The sequence below is a fragment of the Osmerus mordax genome, chromosome 17 (assembly GCF_038355195.1).
Source record: "Osmerus mordax isolate fOsmMor3 chromosome 17, fOsmMor3.pri, whole genome shotgun sequence".
In the NCBI taxonomy this organism is placed as follows: domain Eukaryota; kingdom Metazoa; phylum Chordata; class Actinopteri; order Osmeriformes; family Osmeridae; genus Osmerus; species Osmerus mordax.
Window position 1 is genome coordinate 4,870,291 of NC_090066.1, and position 22,598 is coordinate 4,892,888.

The 22,598-nt window shown below is 48.4% G+C and overlaps 3 protein-coding genes and 1 pseudogene across 3 annotated transcripts; 2 read left to right on the forward strand and 2 right to left on the reverse strand.

Annotated features, from left to right (window-relative positions):
• The first annotated feature begins 132 nt into the window (after positions 1-132).
• On the forward strand, positions 133-6,330 carry lta4h (leukotriene A4 hydrolase). The gene is made up of 19 exons (XM_067254040.1): positions 133-288; positions 1,858-1,988; positions 2,204-2,324; positions 2,783-2,851; positions 2,939-3,043; positions 3,287-3,339; positions 3,463-3,535; positions 3,651-3,791; positions 3,891-3,914; positions 3,995-4,065; positions 4,163-4,274; positions 4,385-4,529; positions 4,631-4,734; positions 4,824-4,894; positions 5,034-5,088; positions 5,240-5,335; positions 5,451-5,533; positions 5,615-5,719; positions 5,878-6,330. Exons 1-19 carry the CDS (start codon positions 133-135, stop codon positions 6,014-6,016), a joined length of 1,854 nt encoding a protein of 617 aa, XP_067110141.1. The 3' UTR covers positions 6,017-6,330.
• On the reverse strand, positions 6,321-15,655 carry LOC136960474 (protein-methionine sulfoxide oxidase mical3b-like). Its single transcript, XM_067254985.1, has 15 exons — positions 15,633-15,655; positions 13,819-13,929; positions 13,223-13,406; positions 12,106-12,227; positions 11,772-11,859; positions 11,464-11,659; positions 11,170-11,387; positions 9,250-10,512; positions 9,079-9,173; positions 8,102-8,341; positions 7,764-7,857; positions 7,615-7,665; positions 7,399-7,498; positions 7,239-7,312; positions 6,321-7,119 (listed from the first exon to the last, which is right to left on the reverse strand). The coding sequence occupies exons 2-15, from the start codon at positions 13,915-13,917 to the stop codon at positions 6,935-6,937; spliced, it is 3,009 nt and encodes a 1,002-aa protein (XP_067111086.1). The 5' UTR covers positions 13,918-13,929; positions 15,633-15,655; the 3' UTR covers positions 6,321-6,934.
• Positions 15,656-16,069: 414 nt separating this feature from the next.
• LOC136960475 (polyadenylate-binding protein 1A-like) lies at positions 16,070-17,311 on the forward strand (annotated as a pseudogene).
• Positions 17,312-20,975: 3,664 nt separating this feature from the next.
• LOC136959843 (protein-methionine sulfoxide oxidase mical3b-like) lies at positions 20,976-21,876 on the reverse strand. The gene is made up of 3 exons (XM_067254043.1): positions 21,598-21,876; positions 21,272-21,479; positions 20,976-21,103 (listed from the first exon to the last, which is right to left on the reverse strand). Exons 1-3 carry the CDS (start codon positions 21,874-21,876, stop codon positions 20,976-20,978), a joined length of 615 nt encoding a protein of 204 aa, XP_067110144.1.
• Positions 21,877-22,598: the final 722 nt, after the last annotated feature.

Consider the following 22,598-nt stretch of genomic DNA (forward strand, 5'->3'; position numbering starts at 1 on the left):
GGAAGATCCTAGCATTTTCAAGCCAGGAGTTAACTTCAAGTCCCACAATGCACACAAGTCGCCACACTGAGTTGATTGTAGTTTTCAATAAAATTTCATTCAGTGCGTTTTCTTTAGGTTTCAAGACACATCATGGCTTCAGCTTCAGACCCCTGCTCCTTCTCCTCCATCTCCAAATGCCTTACGAAGCACCTGAATCTCACTTACAATGTTGACTTTGAAAGCCATGTACTTAAGTCGAAGGTTGCACTAACAATAGAAGTTTTGGAGGATCATTTTTCGTCTCTGGTAAAGTATTTTTTGAGCTAGCTGTATTCGGTCACAACCGGTGGGATACCGCCTATCAACTGGCGGCAGCATGTTTCTGAAATTCATTCATTTACATTTTTATCTTGTTGCCGTTCATGTGTTAACACCACAACTGTTAGGTTGATCACAGTGTGAAAATGTAATAGCCTAATCTAATTTTTGTCAACATGGATGGATATGGTTGTCAAATAGAGGGTGGGACTTTGCACGTTAGTGTTTACTATGTTTAATGTAGTCGTGGCGGCGACTACATTTAACATTTCTTTTGTGTTGGCACATACTTTACATACTATACTGGAGAGCGACTGTCATAGCTGACTACATTCAGGCATTCACTACTGATCCGTTCACACAAAGCTAGGGAAGATAGTATTATGTCTCTCACCTCACTCAAAATTCGTATTAGAATTACTCCTTAGTACTCCTTACTATTCATTAGTATTATACTATAGATTACGTGAATAATATAAACCTGTAAAAATGATCAAAACACGTAGAATGGAGCCATAGACAGCCAGACTCGGACTTTGACAGGTGTGGACTTAGATCCAGATCTTCTCACTGGTGGGCAACTGTTATTCGGGCGTGGGCCAGAAAGATATGACACCTTGTGTCAGTTAAATGTCTTTAAAGGGAAACCTTCATAATTCCAGTTGATATATTTGGTTTTATTGTTTGTGTTTTCTATCTTCTTATAAACAGTGTGTATGTCTGAAGCAGTGGCGGCTGCTGGTCTTTCAAAGAGGGAAGCTCATTTTCGGCCTACATCCTAAAAATGTTGTATTTATTTGGCTAGTTCACTGGCTAGTTCACCCCTACGACACTAGCCTAGCCTACTGAATGAATCAACGAACAATCTAACAAAACAATATTAATCAAGGAGGAAATTTGGTTACACTGAAACAAGGAACGTGGTGTATAATTGTATGATGAAAATTGGTTAGCAATTTCGCAGAAAATACCAAGAAATAGTTGCTGCAATTTGTCTTTCAACTACAGTTGCAAAATCCGCGATGGGACTGAGCTTGAATAGCTTCGGTGACTTTCTGTAGTACAAAATTACTGTCAATCAAAAGGAGATGCAGTCTTTCGACAGACCCTCCAATCATCACGCGGAAGCCCAGCGTCCAGGCCAGCCCACTCCTCCATTCACCCCCAGAGACGCTGAGCGTCCGAGGCGGGACATAATCTCAGCATTCATCCAATGACCGTATAGTTTCGAAGCACTGAAAAAAACTTTTAAAAGCAGCCCCATTGAAGTCCATGGAAGCTGAGCTTCAACAGGGAAATACACTGTGACGCTACGGGAATGTATGAGAAGGAAATCAGTCAGTCGACCTGCTAATATATGTAGCTGATTCTGAAAGAACTCGTCTTCGATATGAACGTGTTCTAACGCATTTAAAATGTTAACACAATAGTAAATATTTGACCATTAATTTTTTGAAATTTTAGTGGACGCTGAGCTTCCTTTGCAGTCTTAAAGAAATCGCCACTGGTCTGAAGGAGGTTATGTACAATCTTTCTTTCTGTCCTCATCACCAACAGACATTAGACACTAAAGATCTGAAGATCTCCAAGGTAACAGCTAATGGACAGGCAGCCAAGTTTGCTTTGGGACCCAAGCACAGCTACATGGGGACTCCACTGGAGATTACTTTACCCTTTGACCTCTCCAGGTAACCTCAACCATCAGTGCCACATCCCTCACAGCTAGGGTCAGGTCATGGCCATCAGTTTTGGTATCCACCACTTAACAGTGGTCCTTTCTCTTCAATCTTCTCTCCTCCCACATCATATAACATCTTTGGCAATATACCTTTCTCTCACATCTTTTCCAAACGTAAGTTGTGCCATGTGAGAAACGCCTGCTGGAAATATGTGTGTGTTGTAGGGGGCAGCATGTGATTGTGGAGGTGACCTACGACACGGCTCCCACTGCCTCCGCTCTGCAGTGGCTCACTCCTGCACAGACCGCTGGGAAGAAACATCCCTACCTCTTCAGCCAGTGCCAGGTAGCTGTCATGATACACACCTGTCTTCAGTCTGAGAACTCATATACACACATCCAAATTCCTTTTAGTGGTTGGACAGAAAAACTACTTTTATTATACAAATTCTACCTTTGTATATATTATTTTCTTCCTCCCATTTTCTCTTTTTATCCTTCCCTCATCCAGATATTCTTCTCTCTTTATTGTTACCTGTGTACAAAGGTGTTAAACTGATAAGCACGTTTAAGGGACCTTGATCATTGCCTCCCTCCCTCCATTATTGCTGATAATGGTGCAAATATAATGTGCTATTAAGTGCCCTTTATGTCAGTGTACTTCCTGAGGGAATTTCCACAAGTTATCCGCAATGTTAAAACATTTTTTGTTGTTGGATTTCCGTTTGTTTGATCTAACTTTGGAAATGGCATCAACGTATCCCAAGGATGAAGCTCAGGCTAAACTGTTTATCTCCCCTCCAGGCCAACCACTGCAGAAGCATGGTCCCCTGTCAGGACAGTCCCTCAGTGAAGCACACCTATTATGCTCAGGTAACACACACACACACCATCTGTACCAGGAAACCTGAACACATCATCTCAGTTTAAGGTAATATCAGTACATTTGTGTGTGTATAGGTATCTGTCCCCAAGGAGCTGGTTGCAGTCATGAGTGCTGTCCGTGACGGTCAGGTCCCTGACCCCCTGGATAACAGCAGAGTCATCTACCGCTTCAGACAACCAGTCAGTACATACCTCCACCTATCCCTTACTTCCATTAGGATCTTTCTCTCTTGCATATCAATCTCACTTTCACTCTATCCCACTATTATAGTTATGGCTGTTCAAGGTACAACTCTGCCAGCTGATGTAGCAGAGTGACTGTCATTAACCAGACCAGTTATATACAACATGTAGATTATGAAGAGAAAGTAAGCAAAGCGTCCTGACCTCACAATCTGTTCATTGACCCTTGACCTTACCCAGGTGCCCATGCCCTCCTATCTCATTGCCATTGTGGTGGGAGCTCTGGAGAGCAGGTACAGACCACACACTCTCCTACCAAATCCACACTTTCAAACTCTGATGCCTCTCTGGATGTGCTTTAGAGAAGTCAAATGAAAGTAAAACATTTTTTATTTTATTTATTTCTTAACAACAAGAGAGATTGGCCCCAGGTCTCGTGTTTGGTCTGAGAAGGAGTTTGTGGACCAGGCAGCTTTTGAGTTCTCTGAGGTTAGTTCTACAGGATTTCTGTTTTTCCTTATTGCTTGTAGCAATAACTCTGTTCAATATAAGGTGTGTTTTTGGTTTGTTTCTGATCTGTATTTGTGTGTGTAACCCTGACCAGACTGAGACCATGTTGAAAACAGCGGAGGATTTGGCTGGGCCCTATGTGTGGGGACATTATGACATCCTGGTCCTGCCCCCTTCCTTCCCCTACGGGGGCATGGAGAACCCCTGTCTCACCTTCGCCACCCCTACCCTGCTGGTGAGGAACTGAACCACACACATTTCCCCCTAGCTTAATCACCCCATAAAATGTACCTTGGAAAGTCTGGTAATGTTTGTTATCGTGTTTATCTTTCAGGCTGGAGACAGATCCTTATCGAATGTAAGTTTGGTGCACTTAAAACTTTGTGTGTGTGTTTCCATGACAGGCCAGGTGTGTTTATCTGAGTGTTCCTCCTCCAGGTGATAGCCCATGAGATCTCACACAGCTGGACTGGCAACCTTGTGACCAATAAGACCTGGGAGCACTTCTGGTATGCTACAAACCTCTCTCAGCTGGCAGTCAGTGGTGGACGTGTACTTTGTGGTGTCTCCTTTTGTGTTTCTCATTGAAATGTCAATCTAAAACAGGCTGAACGAGGGGCACACTGTCTACCTGGAGAGGATGATTGGCAGGTGTATGGAGAGTGAGCAGTTTAGGCAGTTCAAAGCCATCGGGGGCTGGAAGGACCTGCAGGAAGCAGTAAGTGTCAACACACGCACAAACGCATCGTGGTCTAACACAATCTGTACTGTACTGTTGTGTGTCCGTGTTAGTGAGCACCCTGGCCCTCTGTCACACGTGGGTTCCAGGTGAACACGTTTGGAGCCAACAATCCTCTGACCAACCTGGTGCCTGACCTGAAAGAGGTGGACCCCGATGATGCCTTCTCTTCGGTCCCCTACGAGAAAGGCTTTGCTCTCCTCTATCACCTGGAGGAACTCTTGGGCGGGCCGGGTAAGCCCACACATGCGCGCGCGCGCACACACACAGACACACACAGACACATATTCTTGCAGTTTTAATTCTCTGACGTCTCAGTGTCTGTGTTTTCTCAGAGGTGTTCATGGCATTCGTTAAGTCCTACATCCAGATGTTTGCCTACAGCAGTGTCACCACAGACGAGTGGAAGAACTACCTGTTCACTTACTTCAAGGACAAGGTACTCACCAACTTCTCCACCTCCCCACGCTAACAGCCTCTGTAGGGGACAAGACCTAAACCAGCATGCGTTCTATTCCTTTTTCCCAGGTGGACATTCTGAACAAAGTAGACTGGAATGCTTGGATGCGCACCCCTGGCATGCCCCCCTTCAAACCACAGTGAGCACACCCTGCTCTACCAGGCCCTGACTGGAATTTGTTGTACAAATCTAACTTAATACAGTTGAAAGTGCTTTTATACACCATGTAGGAAATATCCTATATCAAAAATCACCATGTTTGTATCACCAAATCTCAGGTATGACAACACCATGGCTGATGCCTGCATTGCTCTCTGCCAGAGATGGGTCAAGGTAAGAAGCCTGTGGCCCAGTGCTATTAGGTTGATAGAAGTCCTGTCTCTGGAGGTTTATCTCACAGGTTATCTCACACCCCTCTCTCTCTCTCTCTCTCTCTCTCTCTGTCTCTGTCTCTGTCTCTCTGTCTCTGTCTCTCTGTGTCCAGGCCAAAGAGGGAGATCTGGCTGGTTTCAGTGGTGCAGACCTGAAGATTCTCTCCTCCCACCAACTCATTGAGTTCCTGTCTCTTCTCCTGCAGGAAGTATGGCACATCTGTCAATCCTCTGATCGCCACAGCAACTTAACATCAACCTTGTAGTAATGGTCAAGACTCTATGCTTAACCGTCCAATGAGAATGTGTGGTCCATCTCTGTAGGAGCCCCTCCCCCTGACCCATGTGAAGAGAATGCAGGAAGTGTACAACTTCAACACCTACAACAACTCTGAGATCCGCTTCAGGTGAGCGACCTGACTGCCTTGGTATCTCCATGGAGACTGTGTGTGTGCCTGTGGGTCTCACGGTGGCGTCCTGCCCTGCAGATGGCTGCGCCTGTGTGTGAAGTCCAGATGGGAGGAGCAGGTTCCCTTGGCGCTGAAGATGGCGACGGATCAGGGGAGGATGAAGTTCACACGGCCACTCTTCAGGTAACCGTGGCAACCGTGGTCTGCCTGCCCATGCGCGGTCCCCTCTGTGATCGTGTGACACATGGCCTACTAGTGGCAATCAGTTCAAACAAGGTACAGTGTATCCTTTTCCTCTGAACCCGGCCCCGTTCTCCTGTGCCCCCCTCCTCTCTCCTCAGGGACGTGTTCGGCTTTGGCAAGTTCCGGGACGAGGCTGTGCGGGTGTTCCAGGCTCACAGGGCAGCCATGCACCCGGTAACGGCCGGTCTGGTGGCCAAAGATCTCAAGCTGGATGTCGGCAACAGCACCAGCTTCTAAAACGGGAACACATAGAGGGGAGAACGCTCTCGTTGGTAATCTCCCCCGCTCCACTGAAGAAACCAGGAAGCACCTGATCATTACCGCTTAATACTGTAACTGCCTCTTCTTTGCGGGGAGTGGACATGTGTAAACTGGGAGTGTCTGTGTTTATATGATAGGATCCATCTCAGGGCAGAGATTTTCTTAGAAAAAGACAAAGTTAAACTAATTATGAAGGTGCTTCTCTGGTAGTTGGCTGTACAGGCTTTTGTACCCATCATGGTGTTTTTGGATGTCATTAAACAGTGAACAAACAGACTGTTCAAACATCTGCTGACTGTCCTTTTTCTTTATTTGTCTCTTGCAATGTACTGGTGAAGGTTTCACTTGATTCATTAAAAGTCAGACATCCGAGTTTGTTTTATTATACAACATACAAAGATTGACATACCATTAGAAGGCTTAGTAAATTAGCAGTGCCCCTCATGTTTTATAGATGTTAATCACTACATCCAAGGATAGCCGGATATCATTTTAACAAGTCATGTGATCCTATCAGGTATGGCGAGAGCCCCAAGTAGTGAGGGTTCCAAGCCTGTCACGAGTAGGGTTGTGAGTTCAGGGTTCACCAGGCGGGGGGTGGGGGGGGTATGGAGGGCAACACACCCAGGGACATGCAGCTGTAGGCGGGATAACCAGGCCAGGGGGTCATAGCGGAGCACTACCTGCTGTCTGAGGGTCAGAAGCCTTTTAAGCCTGGCAACTGCAGGCGTGTAGTGTGGTAGGCCAGCCAGAGGATGTGCAGTATTGTGATGGCTGGCTTCCTGCTGGACAGGAAGTCATGTCTCAAGGCAGGCTGGGGTGAGGGTGTATGTGATGTCACAAGGCAGAGCACGGTGAAGCGTGGTACAGTAGGTGTGGAGGGGGGTTGAGGGGTCAGGCCCAGTGCAGACCCAGGCCTCGGGACAGCATGACTGCCTCCAGGTCTCGGTCCTCCTGGTGCTCCTGCTGCCTGTGCTCCTCCAGCAGGGACACCAGGGCGTCTCTCTGCTCCACCACCTCCAGCATCTCCCCCAGGATCAGCCTCTCCTCCACCAGCTCGCCCTCCCCCTTCAGGTGGTCTAGCCCAACAGGAGAGAGCAGGGGGGGGGATTTAGAGGGTTTGGTTCAAATGCTATGGATTCGTTTGTGTTTGAATAGCGTTTGTGCAGGCAGAGGAGAGGATGGGGTTGGAACTCACCATCCACGGCCATCCTCTCTCGGAGCTCCTGCTGAAGCCGACTCTGTCTGTCTTCCAACTCCAACTCTCGAGCACTGAGCAGAGACCATGAAAGAGTCAAGGAAGAACTCGAAAGGACACACACAGTCCATTCCATGGGCTTGGAGGGTGCGATACTCACAATATCACGAGCTCCGACTCGTAGCGCACCAGAATGTTTTTCTGCTGCACCAGCTTAAACCACTGTTGCATCAGACCTGGGTTATCCTGCCTGCCCATCCCTACAGAGGAGAGAGGTGGGTCGAGAGAAAGAACACAAGTCAATTGTCTGGGGAGTGGACTGTGAAATACGCTACAACGCCACCCATGACCTCCACCTGGTAAGCGCTATACTCACCCCCCAAATATAAATCCAGCTCCTGGTTCTCACTAGAGTCTCCCCAGTAGTCTATAGAGAGAGCACATCGGGCATAAAAGACCAGAGGAGCACACACACGAACATGAGCACACACAGATCGACCAGAAACCCTCCGTGTGTGTATCTACCTGCTTCGCCCCTCAGAGCTTTCTCCACAGCCACGCCCCTCTCTTCAAGCTGTCTCTGTTTCTCCTCCACCTGCTCCAACTGTCTCTGGATGATCTGACAAAGACACACGCCGACACACACGCACACACACGCAGACATGCACACGCACACTGATCAAATACACTGTACAGTGTAGTAAACAACGCAAACACCACGTGTGTGTATCTGTGTGTGAGTGTGGGTTTATATGTGAGTGTGTGTAGTGTGTGTGTAGTGTGTACATGTGTGTGTGTGTAGTGTGTACATCTGTGTGTAGTGTGTATGTGTGTACATGTGTGTGTGTGTGTAGTGTGTGTACCTGTGCTCGGTGCAGTCTCTTGAGCTGCTCCTGTTTGGCCTGTTTGCGTGCAGCCTTCTGTACCCTGCGCGTGATCCTGGCGTCCAGCTGCTCCTCCGCGCTGGCCTTCCGGAACAGCGTGTCGGTCACACTCAGGCTCGAGGGGTCCTTGAAAGGCACCAGCGCGCCCAACACCTCTGTGGGACAGAGGGACTCGCTCCCTGTCTCCTTAGCGGGCGTCGTCTTCTTCACAGGACGCTTCTACAGTACAGAAAAGCGAAAGATGGACACTTACACACACATGTACACACGGGTCGAAGACTCTGTAGAGAAGCTATGCACTACTCCAGCATTGCTTTGGGGACTGGTCTAAAGGAGCACCACTGATGCCCACTCTACCTTGATGGCATACGCTCTCCTGAACGCCAGAGCATGAGGGACATAGGTGGTCTTGGAAAGATGAAGAACAACAAAATCATCCTTCAACAAAATGTGTGAATATATGTTTCTACTCCTTACTTCCATAATTTCTCCAAAACAAATTTTGCAAAACTACGATGTATAACTGTTGACTTCAGCTATGATGTACAGAATATAGGAGTCTGAGGCAAGTCCTTAAGGTCTATGTGCCTGTCTAAAACTAAACTAAAAACCAACAGTGTCTTTCTTCCACTAAAACACGCAGTGTACCTCCTCATTTCCCTGGTCCTCCTCCTCCTCTTTTATAGTTTCCTTCTGGAGATCTGACGCCAGGTCAAAAATCTCCAGGCGTAGCTACAAACATTCACCCAACATGTCAACATCCTCAACACAAAATTACAACATGTGGCAAGACCTGAATCTAGACGGCGTGGAGTTATCAATATGTTATAATCAGAATACCTCCTGATTAATTGAAGCTTTACTAAAACAAATTCCAAGGCCAGCAGTTACTGTTCTCACTGTTAGTGTTGTGGAGATATGTCAACCTGCTGGTCTGAGATCAGTGATGTTCTTACATTGGCTCTGGGGTTCAGGGAACATCTCTCCATGACTGCAGAACAGGTCAGCTCAGATTCCTCCAACCAGCTCTGATTAACCTTCAAGGGCCTGCCTAAATATGGAGAGAGAGGAAATGAGGAAAAGTGTATTTGTGTGTGTACTGTATGTGTACTAAATGTCAGTCTGACCTGTGGATTTCCGTTCTTGAGCTTCCTTCCTGCCTGCTTCCTTCCTGCCTCCTTCCTTACTGGCTGCTTCCTTCCTGCCTGCTTCCTTCCTGGCTGCTTCCTTCCTGCCATGTTCCGAAGGGGCGGCAGCAGCTATCTTGTCTTGAGAGGAAGTCCTCTCCTTCTTTTTTCTGTCCTTCTTGTACCCGGAGAAGACAGCCTTCCAGAGAGGCCTGGGTCTGCCCTCCTCCGTCCCCTCCTCGGGAGCACACTGGCTGGGGCCCTGCGTGTCCCTGAGTCCCTTCAGATGGGAGAAGATGGAGCCTCCCTGCAGAGAAGCGAGAAGCAGTGGAGGAAGGCTCTCTGTCAGTCTGCGGGGGTCCAGACCCCCCCTGCTCCTCCCTGAGGCGGGCTCAGAGCTCAGGGGGGTCGTCTCCTCCCGGGTTATACACATGGCAGCTCGTTCTAGCTCCCTCCTTCTTTCCACCTCCCTCTTTCTCTCCTTCTCCCTCTCCACTCTGGTACTGTGCTCCCTGACCAGCACCTGCTGCAGGGGCTTCTGAGGAGACAGGGGGGGACTTGTGTCCTCAAAGGGCTCTAATATATCGTCGTCATCGTCATCACCCAGGAGCTCTCCGAAAGACCCCCTGCTCTCACGGTCGGCCCTCCGCACCACCACAGCTGCCATGATAGGTGCAGGGCGAGGTGCGGAGCCAAGCAGACCCTCCTCCTGCAAGGCATTCTGGGTTACGCTATCCCAACATTCTTTGAGGCAGCGGGAGGGAGGGGTGCAGGGAGGGGTCAGAGTGGTGGTGTCGGAGGTGGTGGATTCACTGTTCATACCCACCCCAGAGCTACTGCTGGGATCACGCCTTCCTCTGTCCTTCATCCCCCTCTCTCTCTCCTCACGCTCTTTCTTCTCCTTTTTATCCTGCGCTTTCTCCTTCCCCTCTTCCTCAGGGCAAGCGGAGTAGCCGGAGGAGGAGTTGGGAGAGGAGGAGGTGAAGACGGAGGAGTTGGAGTCTGGGGTGGGAACGGAGGAGGTGGGGCTTCTGAGGGTTCTGCTGAGGGTGGTGATGTTGGGGAGGCTGGCAGGGCTGCGGGAGTCCAGACTGGGTGTGTCTGGAGCTGTTGTCTCAGGTGTGGTGGAGTCAGGCAAGACGATCTCAAGTGTGTGTGCGCCAAGGGATGTGTCGCTGAAGTGTGTTTGAGAGAGTGTGCCGTCATTGCTTCTGGGTAATGATACTGCCTCAGATGTGTGTGGAGGTGGGGGTAAGTCTTCGTCTAAGAGAGAGAGAGACAGATAGAGAGACAGATAGAGAGAGAGACAGATAGAGAGAGACAGACAGACAGAGGACAAAACAAAAGAGGTTAGTAGAAAGTATATAAAAAGGTTATCTTAAATAGACATGTGGATCATAATACACTATATATTTAATTAACAATAGTATATGGATGATGAAAGAGGTTTAAGGTTAGGATTACAGTCCATAGGACAATTTAAGAATAATAGCTAAATGTAAGACCTAAAAAGGCCGTTCTGAGAATATGCATATATGCAAACATGCATAGGTGCTAGAAAGAGTAAAATTACCATTATTCAAGTGAAAATGTATTGTTAGTATTTTCTCTTGTACAGTTGCTACCTGTATCCTCCACCTCTTCTTGAAGAACCCACAACCCCGAATGGCATTCTGTCTCCCAAGGACAGTACTCCCCTTCTACCAGCAGGGGGAGACATACACCACAGCGCACACACAGCACACACAGAGCACACACAGAGCACACACAGAGCACATACAGACACAGCACACCACATCACAGAAAATCGGCAAGAAAAGGGAACACACAGACACTCTATAAGGAACAGTGAGTGGGGAAGGAGCTCGACAAGAGTACGACAAACATAAAATACACACACAGAGACCTGACTACACTTACCATCACTAGATTCAAAATCATCCTCATCGTCATGATCGTCATCGTCATCCACCTCCCCCTCCTCCTCCTCCTCTTCCTCATCCTCCTCTGCCTCCCCTGTCATGCTGTCTTTCTGCCCCCTCAGGCGGTTGTGCAGTTCCACCGCCTGCCTCCAGGAGGCTCTGGACAGTTCAGAGGTCACCGTCTGCGACCCATTCTCCTCCATGTCTGACTCAGAACTACAGCAAGACAGAGGATGTTTAGTCTGTTCTGTGTGTGTGTGTGTGTGTATGTGTGTGTGTGTGTGTGTCTAACCTGGAGCTCTCTGTGCTCTTCACCATCAGGCTGAGGTTATGATTGGCCAGCGTCTCCTCTGGCACCTCCTCCGGCTCCTCAGTCAGGTCAGACTCCAGGCTCCCCAGGGTCACACGGTAGTTCTCAAGCTCAATGCGCTCCGGCGTGCCGCGCACCCGCTTGGCCAGGACTGCCTCCCTCTCTATCAGAGACGCCACTGGCAACACACACACACATAATCTCACAAATAAATACTTATACAGTTACCACAGGTTTCCTTTTTTGCACAAAGTTTTTGACATTGAAAAATAATTTATATCGAGCTTCACCTGAGGATCTGCGACCATCGGTTATCACCGTAGTAACAGGAGAGGGACCATCAATGGAGGATGGGAAGGGCAGAGAAACCAGAGACCCCTGGGAGAGTCAAATCAGAGAGTCAAATCAGAGAGTCAAATCAGAGCGTCAAATCAGAGAGTCAAATCAGAGAGTCAAATCAGAGTCAAATCAGAGCGTCAAATCAGAGAGTCAAATCACACCAGCTGGACCCAGCAGCAGCAGTATATATTCATTCTTTGCATCCACACGCTAAACCACACAATCCTTTGCACAGACGAACCAGACATTGAATCTCAGTGTTGTTCCAAACAGAGAGCTCCTTACCTGGGAGGTCCTCTGGGAGCGGGTTCTCTCCGAGGGTGAGGAGGGGGTGTTGGGGGCAGGCCTCTTTCTCTGGGCAGCGCCAGACAGGCGAAGGTCATAGTGAGGCTTACAGTAGAACCTCCCTATAAAACCACGTAGCACCACAGTATTAGAACCTCATACAGAGCATACAGAACATCACATCTTAGCAAACGCAGCAGAAATTCTGTTTGACAGATTTACAGATAAACTGACAGTTGATAACACACAAGCCTAGAAAATGACAGCTAAACAACATTATTTTACAGTACAACTCCCTCTCTTATCACCTATCCTTCCAGGAACCAATCAACACTGGGTGATTTAAAAGAGAGAGATATCTTACAAAAGGACTCCTCCATAGCACACAGCACAGGCTAACTGGATCCCAGGTACAGACGTATACACTTCTATACCCAACGCTCACCCTCTGTAGATAACTGTGCTGACATATATACACCTCCTCCCGCCTCACGTTTAAATCCAAGTCATGTGACACCTCATCCCTGATTGGTCGAGCGGTTTAAATAAAACAAACAGAGAGGTTCTTCTCCGAGAGAGGGATGTGAACACAAAAACATTGTTATGTAGGATCGTATCTGTGCCTCCTCCCACCCTACACTGACACACAGCTCATCGCCACGTGACACAATACAGCTTCTGTGTTGCTGACACACGCGCGCGCACACACACTCACACACACACAACTTACTACAGAAAGTCAGCAGTCCAACCAAAAAGCCGGAGGCAAAACGATATTCTCAGTTAGCACTGAACATCAGTGTGTTGAACAAGGTCTCATACAGACTCACAAAGGTCTGCTGACACTCATCTTTCATGTTTGTGGTGATCATGCGATGTAGCTGTCAATCTCACAGGCACACCAGATTTATCAGTGTGAAGATCAGAGGGATTCTGAGGGGGTCAAGATTCTCGCACACTTCACTTTAATACTCACTCACAACCCAATGGTCTAGGGTGCAGGGTCTATCCGTCTTTCGTCCTCACAACCTCTCTCCAACCTACCAGGTCTCTCCCCCTTCTACTCACTGAAATCTCCCGTCGCACAAGCGCCCCCACCACCCCACCATCTCCTCACCAGTGGGTCTGTCGAAGGCGTAGGAGGCCAGGCGGAGGGTGGAGCTGCAGTGGTCGCACTGGAAGCAGCTGCGGTGGAAGAACAGGCCCTCGGCGCTGAGCCGTTCCATCACGTACACACGCTTCTTACAGAAGAAACACACGTCGCTGGTGCCGCCCGACGCAAACACGCCCCGCAGGTTCACCTGGTGGAGAGGGATGGAGAGATCGGAAGAGAGGTAGATGGAGTGAGAGACAGAGACAGACAGACAGACAGAGACAAAGAGAGAGAGCGAGAGAGAGAGAGAGAGAGAGAGAGAGAGAGAGAGAGAGAGAGAGAGAGAGAGAGAGAGAGAGGTGTGTGAGATAACCTGTGTAACCTGTGAGAGAGAGGAGGGGGGAGCTATAGACCAGTTAACTTTGGGTTTCTTTCAATACAAGTAAGAGGTGATAGACTAGTTTTTAACAGTATTATGCTCATACTCAAGTGTTAGTCAAGTCAAGCACAACGGTTATTCCACATCTACCCCATGTTGAGTCCAACCTAATGTTAGCATGTGGGGTGAGGAGTATTAAGGTGGAGGATGACAGTTGGCAAGGCGAGCGTCAGACTCTTACCGATTCCCTCCTTTCTGAAGTAGCGGGTTTGGGGGCCTCCTGATTCTGAAGCTGATTGGCTAACTGTTCAGCCCGTGAGCTTACTCCCTCTGTGTACATCTGAACAAATTTCTATCCCAGGCACCAGCGTGGAGACAAGAGGAGTAAGACAGGGCAGAGACATACAGCACATAGAAACACACACATGTTAACACATTTTCAACCACTCATGAGTCACAAAAATACATTCCCATCAATGCACTCGTACACAAACCTGACACACATTGTCACAAAGACAATGAAATGACACAGAGACAAACACATACAGTATTATATCCTAATATAGATTTTATGCCAAATCAAGCCTTATTTAAAACAAACCCTTTTACAATGTCAGTAATACAAGGTTTATTAATGTTTCTCTTACATTAATCCAGCATAATTTCTGGACAGCAGGAACGTTTAGAAACAGAGGAACAACTAAATTATGTTTGTCAAAAGAGGCAATTCACTGGGTCTCTATGGAGATTTCAACTTATTCAAAAGGACAGTTGTAGTGGTTGTCACATGCCACATGCCCTGCAGTAAACTGTACAAATATACACACTGGGAGTCTAGCCAATAAGCTTCATGACGATCCCACTCTGGATCACTATTGTACTTTCAATGCAACAGCTATCAGAATTGTGCTAAAATGTGATTTATTTGCTTAACATTAATGTTTAACATTGACCCCAGGCCTTGAACATGAATGCATCCACTGATGATTAGTATTGACTTATCTAAGCATACACTCTCTTGATCAGGAATCACTTAATGAACACTCCAGACACAAAGCTGTAATGGACTGGAATAGATACTAGGGTATCTAGGTCTAGGACTAGGGGGACTACAGGTCTAGGACTAGTGGACTACAGGTCTAGGACTAGTGGACTACAGGTCTAGGACTATGGGGACTACAGGTCTAGGACTAGGGGACTACAGGTCTAGGACTAGTGGACTACAGGTCTAGGACTAGCGGACTACAGGTCTAGGACTAGTGGACTACAGGTCTAGGACTAGCGGACTACAGGTCTAGGACTAGTGGACTACAGGTCTAGGACTAGCAGACTACAGGTCTAGGACTAGTGGACTACAGGTCTAGGACTAGCGGACTACAGGTCTAGGACTAGTGGACTACAGGTCTAGGACTAGTGGACTACAGGTCTAGGACTAGGGGACTACAGGTCTAGGACTAGCGGACTACATGTCTAGGACTAGGGGACTACAGGTATAGGACTAGGGGACTACATGTCTAGGACTAGCGGACTACAGGTCTAGGACTAGCGGACTACAGGTCTAGGACTAGTGGACTACAGGTCTAGGACTAGCGGACTACAGGTCTAGGACTAGTGGACTACAGGTCTAGGACTAGGGGACTACAGGTATAGGACTAGTGGACTACAGGTTTAGGACTAGGGGGGCTACAGGTATAGGACGAGGGATGGCGTACCTGCTCCCCTCTGCTAGGGAGAGTGTGACATTTGACCTTCTCCTTGTAACGAAAGCTCATCTGCTCCTGTTGCTGCGTACGCTTTTGGTGAGATGGGGAATGGGTGAGGTGGAAGTGAGGTTACAATGGTAATAGGAGACTACAGTGAGAAAATGAGAGTTCAAAAAACGAATGTAATTATTGTTTATCGGAGCCTTGGCAGCGTGCTGAGATTGTAGATTTATTTTGCGTTGTGGCAACTCAAATTGGGATTGTAGGATCTACAGTTCTAGTGCCCTCATGTGGTAACAGCGAAAGTTCTATACATGGGAGAGGCATAGACGGGAGGGGCTTCTGTGTTTACCTGTCTCCATGTGGGGAGGGGCACCACAGGAGTTGGCTGAGACTGGGGGGCAGGAGATGATGTGGGGGCAGGCAGATTGGGCATGGATTCCCCCTGGTGGTTAGTACAAGATGTTAACTACAGACAGGCGATTGTATTTGTATTGGAAAATCAAATGCAAATGAATAATAGAGGTTCTGTACCTATATTTGTTCATAATCTGCCAGATAAACACATTTAGTTGACTAATGAAAATTTGAAATGATCAAAAACATTAGGATTTTCTGGAACACAGTGCAAACGCAAAGTAGGGGACTGCAGGTCAGCATGCCCAAGCGCAGGTGCCTATAGGCCCAATAGGCGGTTGAAGGCCTTGTGGGCCTTTTGCTTATAGAACATTGTTATCCTATGATTCGTCTAGTTGCAAGAAACATTTCCAATGAGACGGTCAGCGAAAAATGTATCAGCGTGCTCCAAGAATATCGAAAGCCTCATTGTATGTAGGAGACTTACACAGCGATGTTACAGAGGCGATCCTCTTTCATTTTAAGGAGTGAGTTCTAAATATTACTGACGCTTCCACCAGAGTGAGTTATTTTTCCAAAACGGAAGCTAGCTAGTTTTAGTTAGCTTCCGTTACCTAGCAACCTAGCATAATACTCGTAGCAATGCTACTACCTGCTAGTGTTACTTGTTAGCCTCCTAAATGTAAATTTTGAAGACATAGTATAGCGTTTGTCATATAGTTTTTGTCTATCGGAAAATAGTCGGTTGGAATGTTCAGAATCACACGTGTGACGGTACTCTGTGGAGCCTGCTTTCGAACGATCACATATGTGTGACGCTACTCCTTAACGGGTTAAGCACTTCTGTCCTGCAGGGGTCATCCACTCTATCCGCGTCTGCAGAGACAGGGTCACCAAGCGCTCTCTAGGTTATGCCTATGTCAACTTCAAGCGGTCAGTGGATGCCGAGCACGCCTTAGAGTTCATGAATTTTAAACTGATCGATGGCTCTCCAATTCGTGTAACTTGGGCTCAGCGCGACCCGACCCTGAGGAAGAGGGCGTGGGTAATGTCTTCATTAAGAATTTGGATACGTCTGTAGATAATGAAAATCTATACGACACTTTCTCTGGCTTCGGCAAAATTGTGTCGAGCAAGATAGCATGGGGTGAAACTGGATCAAAAGGCTATGGTTTCATACAATTTGAGAAAAAGGATGCCGCCGAGACAGCTATTGAAAGATTGGACGGAATGCTCTTCAATGACAGAAAAGCGTTTGTGGGCCACTTTAAATCTTTCAAGGAGCGCGAGACTGAGCGTCGTACCAGCGCAAAGTTTACCAATGTGTTCATCAAGAACTTCGGACAGTATGTCGATGAGCAAAAGCTGACGGAGGCATTCGTCAAGTATGGAAAGACCAAAAGCGTCTGCGTCATGAAGGACAAGAGTGGCAAGTCTCGAGGGTTCGGCTTTGTAGACTTTTAGAGGCATGAGGATGCTCCAAACGCTGTGGATAACATGACAGGCGTGAAAATGAGCGGCAGGCTGATATATGTAGGCCGTGCTCAGAAGAGGTCAGAGCGTCAGCCCAAGCTCAAGCGCTGCTTTCAGCAGAAACTTCACGTGTCGCAGATTCCACTCATATTAAACACTCAATACATGCTGCTCCAACCTACTAACTGGACTAAGCTCTAACCCTGCTCTGTCCAACCCAAGCTGCTCTACCTAAAGCTAAGCCTCACCATCACAGCTCCCCTGGAGACAAGGATGTGTCCCAAGAGCTAATCTGGCCTTAACCCCTGCAGCTCTGGAAATGGGAGGTGACCTCACCTTCACCTACCTGGATGCAAACCAGGATATGTGGTGGTAACAGGGGAGGTGGCCGCTGTGCTGCACACCAGTGTTCCCCTGGCTGTGTCAGTTTCCCCCTGAGAGACTCCCCCCACCCTGTCCTCACCTGTCTCCGCAAAGCTGCAGCCGAGGAGGAGGAGGGGGCGCCGGAGGCGTTCTCCTCAAACTTAGCCAGAAGCTGATTGGCCATCAGGCGCACTCTGGTACGGCTCGCTCCGCCCACAGACCCTGCCTTCAAAGTTAGGTTGTCGTTGTAACCATCTGCCGCTTCTTCCTGAGAATGTAGAATGTTGATGATGAGTATGACCAGCGCACTATACAGTCTGTAAAAAGGTCAAGAGACAAGCTATTCCTCTACCTCTTCATCTGGGCTTGGCCGACTGGTCTTCCTCCTCTTCCCCATCGCATCCTTCTCCTGCCCCTGAGGAAGAGCAGTGTCATCACATACACAAACCAACAGAGGGAGAGCGAGAGGGACAGAAAGAGAGAGAGAGACATACAGACAGTGTTTGTACCTTGGGGTTGCGTTTGCGTGAGGGACTGTGTCCTAGTCTGCTCAGCTGGGAGGCGGGGGCCATCAGGGCAGCCCTGCGTTCTGAACTCTGACCCAGGGACTCTGGGGACAGACAAGAGTAGTCAAACTCAGATTGAAGATACTCTCTTGTGTCCTTCCTTGTTTCCTTTTCTGCCAGTTGTTCCATGAGACCACATTCATGTTTAAAATGTATTACATTACATTTCAAATGGGCTTTTACTAACACTGAGATTTATACATTTATTACATTATATTAATTTAGCATCTGCTTTAATCAAAAAGTGACATATAGTGTATACGGTAAGTACAGCAGAATATCAAGGATCAAAACTGTAACAAGATTCTGTGTTTGCAGGCCTCACCACTGGGGGCCATGGAGTCCTTGAAGAGCTGGTAAAACTGGCTGAGGTACATGACCATGCAAAGGGTGTCTGGCTCTCCCATGGATGACATCTCCTCCACCGTCATCACTGGAGAGATGCCAAACTCCAGCTCGGCCACCTCCAAGCCCAACTGAGTGTTCTCCTCGACCTCTGCTTCCTCCAGAGACTCAAAGTCACTACAGGTGGAGGCAGAGGTAGAGGCTATAGGTGGAGGTAGAGACTCAAAGACATACACTTACAGTGGGATACAGGGAGTTAATGAAACTTACTGATCCTATCAGGTAGTTAAAAGAGCACTAAGCAGAATCTTGGTCTAAAGCCTAATCATCCTCTTCGGGGGTCGGAGGTGACTCACATTAGGTCGGGTCGGTAGTGGTGGATGAGGGCACACAGCGCCAGCCCAGTCTTCCAGGAACTAGTCAGGTCGCTAACGGCAACGCCTCGGTAACCCTGGGTCTGCTGCTGACACCAGCTCAACAGCTTACTGGAGCGAGAGAAGGATTCTGGGAGTAGGAGAGGACAGTCATGAAGTGGATAGTGAAGAGGGTCACTACCCAGAGTGGAACAAGCCTTACTAGGACCGAGTGAGCATGACGTAAAGGGTAGTGAACGGACAGAAGCTCACCTTGTCGTTGTAGTTTGGATAAGGGCGATCTGTGGAGATTCTCAATGTCTATATCCACATCTCTGCTGTCTCCTGTGTCTATCAGGTGTTTGACCTGCAGAGGAAATCACGTTTAGTTCACCACGGTGTGTCTTTGTGTGTGTGTGTGTGTGTGTGTGTGTGTGAATGTCTGTGCTTGTGTGTTTCTACCTGTGCAGGGGTGATGAGTTGAGGGTTGATGTTGGGGTAGCGTGTCGCTGGATCCACAGTGTACAGATTGAAGTTCTTGTTGATGTTCTCCGGGGTTGTCTGGGGAAGAAGGCGATACAGACTCTCCCTGATAAATAAAGAACAGAACATAAGCTATTGCTTAGCACGGTTCAAAGCAGATGTTTAATGCAACTTCCTAACATACTGTAGGTCTCTATGTTAGCAAACACAATGGTTTGGCTGGTAGTCTGTATGTGAGACACGCCTTTCTCACCTCTCCGCCAGAACTTCCAAGGGGGCGTGTCCTAGAGCCCAGCTGCGAACCATCCATGCCGAGTCCATCGCTGCCAGAAACCCTCGCGCGATCCCAGTCCCCATGGGCCAGAACGGCTACAACACACACGTACACACACAGGAAGTTATCACTTTCATCTTACCTCCCACCCTCATCTTACCTCCCACCCTCCCCTTTTAACCACTCCCCCCTTCCCCTCACTAACCACATTCCCCACACCTCCCCCCATCCTGCCTCCCTCCCTCCCTCACCTCCAGCAGGCTGTCCCCCTCCCTCCCTCACCTCCAGCAGGCTGTCTCCCACCAGTGTGACCAGCAACTGGTGCCCATGCCTCTGGCGGACCAGTGCTGCGTTCTCTGAAGCGTACATGCAGGTGAAGTCGAACATGGCCACGTCGGGCTGCCCATAGTGGTTGATGGCAAAGTCCAAGGATGGCAGCTGGTGATTGGTGGAGAAGTCGGCCGCCTCGTGAGCATACACCAGCAAGGCCTTCTGGTCTACGTTCCCTCGGGAAAGAAGCATCTCTGTGTCCGCATAGTCCTATAGACAGACAAGACGCGATTCATTATACTACTGTATGTGAATGGTTATAAACTGATTATTATACAATGAAAAGGAGGATCAAAGTAGCATCTGCAATCTGAATTTAGTATTGTGAAGAATTGTTGTTGTGTTGTCACCTGTAGAATCACTCCTTTTTCTAGTAGGCTTTGCTTTTTGGCTGTCATCACAAAGTAGTGAGTATCATCCTTATAGTACACAATGTTCTCCAGGTCAATCCCTACGAGTCAGAAAGACAGAGAGTCAGAAGACAGAGAATCACCTGATCTGACTGGTTCTCTGTTCTAGTCACTGGTTCCTGAGATCTGACCTGTGTTGTGTCGGAGCTCCTGGAAGAACTTCTGGTTGAAGATAAAGGCCACTCCACTGATCTCCTCCACCTTGGCCTCGGCCGTGGTGTTCCTGTTCATAAAGTTGGCAGTGATGGCGATGGCCAGCTTCCCCCGGAACTCCTTACGTCTAAAGCCTGTATGTAGGGAGTCAGATGGCTGAGCGGTGAGGGAGTCGGGCTAGTAATCTGAAGGTTGCCAGTTCGATTCCCGGCCGTGCCAAATGACGTTGTGTCCTTGGGCAAGGCACTTCACCCTACTTGCTTCGGGGGGAATGTCCCTGTACTTACTGTAAGTCGCTCTGGATAAGAGCGTCTGCTAAATGACTAAATGTAATGTATAACCGTGCAGTGACAAACAATAAGAAACAGCGAGTTTGTGTGTGTGTGTGTGTGTGTGCGCATTCACCTGGCAGTGTGTTCCGTCGTCCGTCTGCCCCGATGATGACGTCAAGCTCCAGCTGGTTAACAGGGTGAGATCTAGGATGGACCTCAATTCTCCATCTCACTTCTGAGACACACACACACACACACATCATCACGTCATATTCAGTAAAGTGGTCAATGCTGTACATGTTTATATACATACACATCAGATCTTACTGTGTTTCTGCTGATTTTCAGGTGGCTCCAGCAGCCCCTTGAACTCCACGTTAACATGAACCTCCACCCCTAGAAGCAGAGCCACCTTCAACAGTACCAGCTGAAGCTGCCGAATACCTAGATAGAGAGAACAAGAGAGACAGAGAGATAGAGAAAAAGCGAACTCCTTCTGTTGTGTGAGTCTGCACAATAAGCAAAACCTCCTGCTGAATGAAGTCAAGTTCTCCCAGAGCCAACCAGTAACAAAGGAGAGCAAAGGGGTGGTAGATCTGGTTCGGTACTCACTGATGTGGTCAATTGATCCGGCGCAGAACTTTCCGTGGAACTTTTTGGCGCCGAGGCCCCGGAGGTCGTGTATGGTGAAAGGCCAGAGGTGGAGAACGTTGTTCCGGGAGAAGGCGTCTCTCTTCTCCAGCAGCACCACCCGAGCACCTAGGAAACCCAGCTCCACGGCTGCGCGCAGCCCGCAGGGACCCGCTCCGATGATCACACACTGGGATGGTGGAGGGACAGGACAGGGAGTCACACAACGATTGACAACTGCCTGATGACACTCAGGAATACAAGCAGAAAGCACAACATCTTCTTGTGTTGGTGTGTGTGACGGTTACCGTGGTGTTGGCACAGGCCCGGCCCTTCATGTATTCCAGGTGAGCTGCTCGCTTGTCTAGTTTGGCCCACAGGGCGTTGGCCCTCCAGTAGCTGAGGCGGGCTTTGAGTGTGTGGTAGAGAGGCTGAGGCGGGGTGTGCGTGTGAGAGTGTGTGTGTGCGAGCTGTAGGTGCTCACACAGCTGGCTGAAGGCACGAAGAGTCGCCCTGCATGTGGACGCCTGAACAAAGTCATCAAACAGAGCATGGGCCCGATTCTCAGGCTCCACCCCGTCTCCCATGGCAACTCCAGAAGCAGGGAACCCTGGGATGGGTGTCACCCGCTGATGTCACGGTCCTGAGTTTGCCTCAGCTTCCACAATCTCTTAGTGGCCAGCTTGAGGGGGAGGAACAGGACGTTAGACACTGACTGTGATGGAACACACTGCAGTCTAAAAATCAAACATAGTTCTCACACTGATTTTTAATAGGATCTTGCTGCATGTCTAGCCAGTTAAGAGTTCAGGCTTTATAAAGGATAAACTACCCCCCTGCGGCGCCAGACCTTATGGGTAATGGTGTCTCTTGTTTCGCATGGAAACTGACTACACTTTACCAACTACATACAGTGTGTACAGACATACATACATACATATAAACAAAACAGTGGAACAGTTCCATAAGCCACATAGCAGCTATCTTTAGGGGCCAGTGTGTGTGTGTGACTGTGTGTGTGTGTGTGTGTGTATGTTAGGCTCAAGAGTCAGTACAATACCCCTCATACATTGAGGATCCATCCGCACCAAGCACCGACAAAAAGACACACACACGCACACACACTCAAGCAAAGCAATCAACCAACAAAAGCAGAGAACCAATATATGCTACTCTAGCTTCCATTACATTAAAATATGAAATATATTTGAATAAGACTGTGGTAAGAGAGCCTGAGACAAGTCCAGTTCCCTGCCAAAACATCTTTATCAGTTTATCATGAGGAGCTTGGCTTCACATCACCATCAAA